This window comes from Echinops telfairi, unplaced genomic scaffold (genome assembly GCF_000313985.2).
Source record: "Echinops telfairi isolate 266 unplaced genomic scaffold, ASM31398v2 ScPeMD7_7469;HRSCAF=8507_0, whole genome shotgun sequence".
NCBI classification, from domain to species: Eukaryota; Metazoa; Chordata; class Mammalia; order Afrosoricida; family Tenrecidae; genus Echinops; species Echinops telfairi.
The window spans coordinates 36534100-36535695 of NW_022111372.1; the positions used below are offsets into that span (position 1 = coordinate 36534100).

Sequence of the window (1596 nt, forward strand, 5' to 3'; positions counted from 1 at the left end):
TGAAGGAGTGCATGTGGGTGTGTTGCTGCGTGAGGATGACTGGAAGTTGTCTGTGTCCATTTCCCCCCTTTTTGTTGGTAAGCCCAAGCACCCTCTGGTGTGAAAGCACAGGGGCAAGCACATGCATGCCTGTGGTGAGCAGTCGAAACGACCACATCTGTAGGGCTGCTTCTGTGCTTATTGCAGCCAGTCCTGCTTCTTTAAACACGCTGTCGTTTCCTCTCTGAATGTAGAGCTTTTTAAGTCTTTTTTATAGCTGTGTGTTCTTCACGTTTGAGAGTCGACGGGGGAGAATGTCAGCCCTGTGTGTGTGACAAGAATACCAAAAGCTAGGCCCCCCCCCCCATTATAACATAATGAACTGAGAAGACATAGAGCAAGAGGAGGCAGGGCAAGACTGCACATGTGCAGCTCCCTGAAATTGTGCATCTGACAGCTAACCGTGACCTCTGTTTTTGAATGGGTCAGAAATTGGACCTCTATTTTATTTGTTTATTTATCTTTTGGACGACATCCTTTATTTATTTATTTCAAGAGCATATTTAGTTCAGAGGAGTTTTGTTGGGCAGCATTCTTTCGACAGCTGCCAGTCACACACTTGTCTAGCATGGTCTCATTTCTCTTGCGTTTGTGTTTGAAAATAGGATGCTTAGCAGTTTGTTTTCTGTTTGGTAACAAGAATTCTCCTCTTCCTTTTACAGATGCAAGTAGTAACAGAATTAAAAACTGAGCAAGATCCTAACTGCTCTGAGCCTGATGCAGAAGGAGTAAGCCCTCCCCCTGTTGAATCTCAGACGCCGATGGATGCAGACAAGCAGGCCATTTATAGGTAGCGTTCAGACGTGGTTGGCGGGGCTTTGGGGGAGTGATGAGAGTAGAAGACCTGGTTACCCTAGAACACTGGAACCGTTACCTGGAGTCCCCGAGAGATGCAAATGGCAACACAGTTGCTGACTAACAGGGGAGAGTTGAGCCCACCCAGAGGCACTGGGGATGAACTACTTTAAAAATAGTAAAAGGCACCCTATTGATCCCAGTCCACCTGACAGAGGGGACAGCTTGATGACAACTAGAGAAGGAGGGATTAATTAGGCAGGAGGAGTAAAGGACCTTCGTGCAATAGTTAGGGATGGAACTTTTCTTTGATGAGGTTTTTTTTTTAAGTTTTGACATTGAAGGCTGTGTTTTAGGGAGCCTTCTGTAAAAGAGATCCTCAGGCCTACCAGACATGTAGTCGACGCAGTCCTTCCCAGAAAAGAGATTGCGCGGGAAATCATTTGAGGAATCCAGTATCACTTGGCTACTAGAACCAGACAAAAACAATGCAGTAAAATAGACCTACAGACCAGATTCCCTTATGATTATAGTCGTAAAATTTCTCGATAAAATAACAAATGAAGTTCAAGAATACATTTTTAAAAAATAAACTGAGGGAAAAATGAGGAGCTGATATCAAGGGCTCAAGTAGAAAGCAAATGTTTTGAGAATGATGATGGCTACAAATGTACAAATGTGCTTGACATAATGGATGGATGGATGGATTGTGATAAGAGTTGTACGAGCCCCCAATAAAATGATTTAAAAAATAATAATAAA

The 1596-nt window shown here is 43.5% G+C and overlaps 1 protein-coding gene across 4 annotated transcripts in view; it reads left to right on the forward strand.

Moving 5' to 3' along the window:
* Window positions 1-1596, forward strand: part of PKNOX1 (PBX/knotted 1 homeobox 1) — a 37616-nt gene that overhangs the window by 3714 nt on the left and 32306 nt on the right. For all 4 annotated transcript variants that reach the window (XM_004696907.2, XM_045284616.1, XM_030888684.2 and 1 more), the window contains exon 2: window positions 702-829. In XM_004696907.2, coding sequence (XP_004696964.1) covers window positions 702-829 — 128 coding nt within the window. The remainder of the gene's footprint in view (window positions 1-701; window positions 830-1596) is intronic.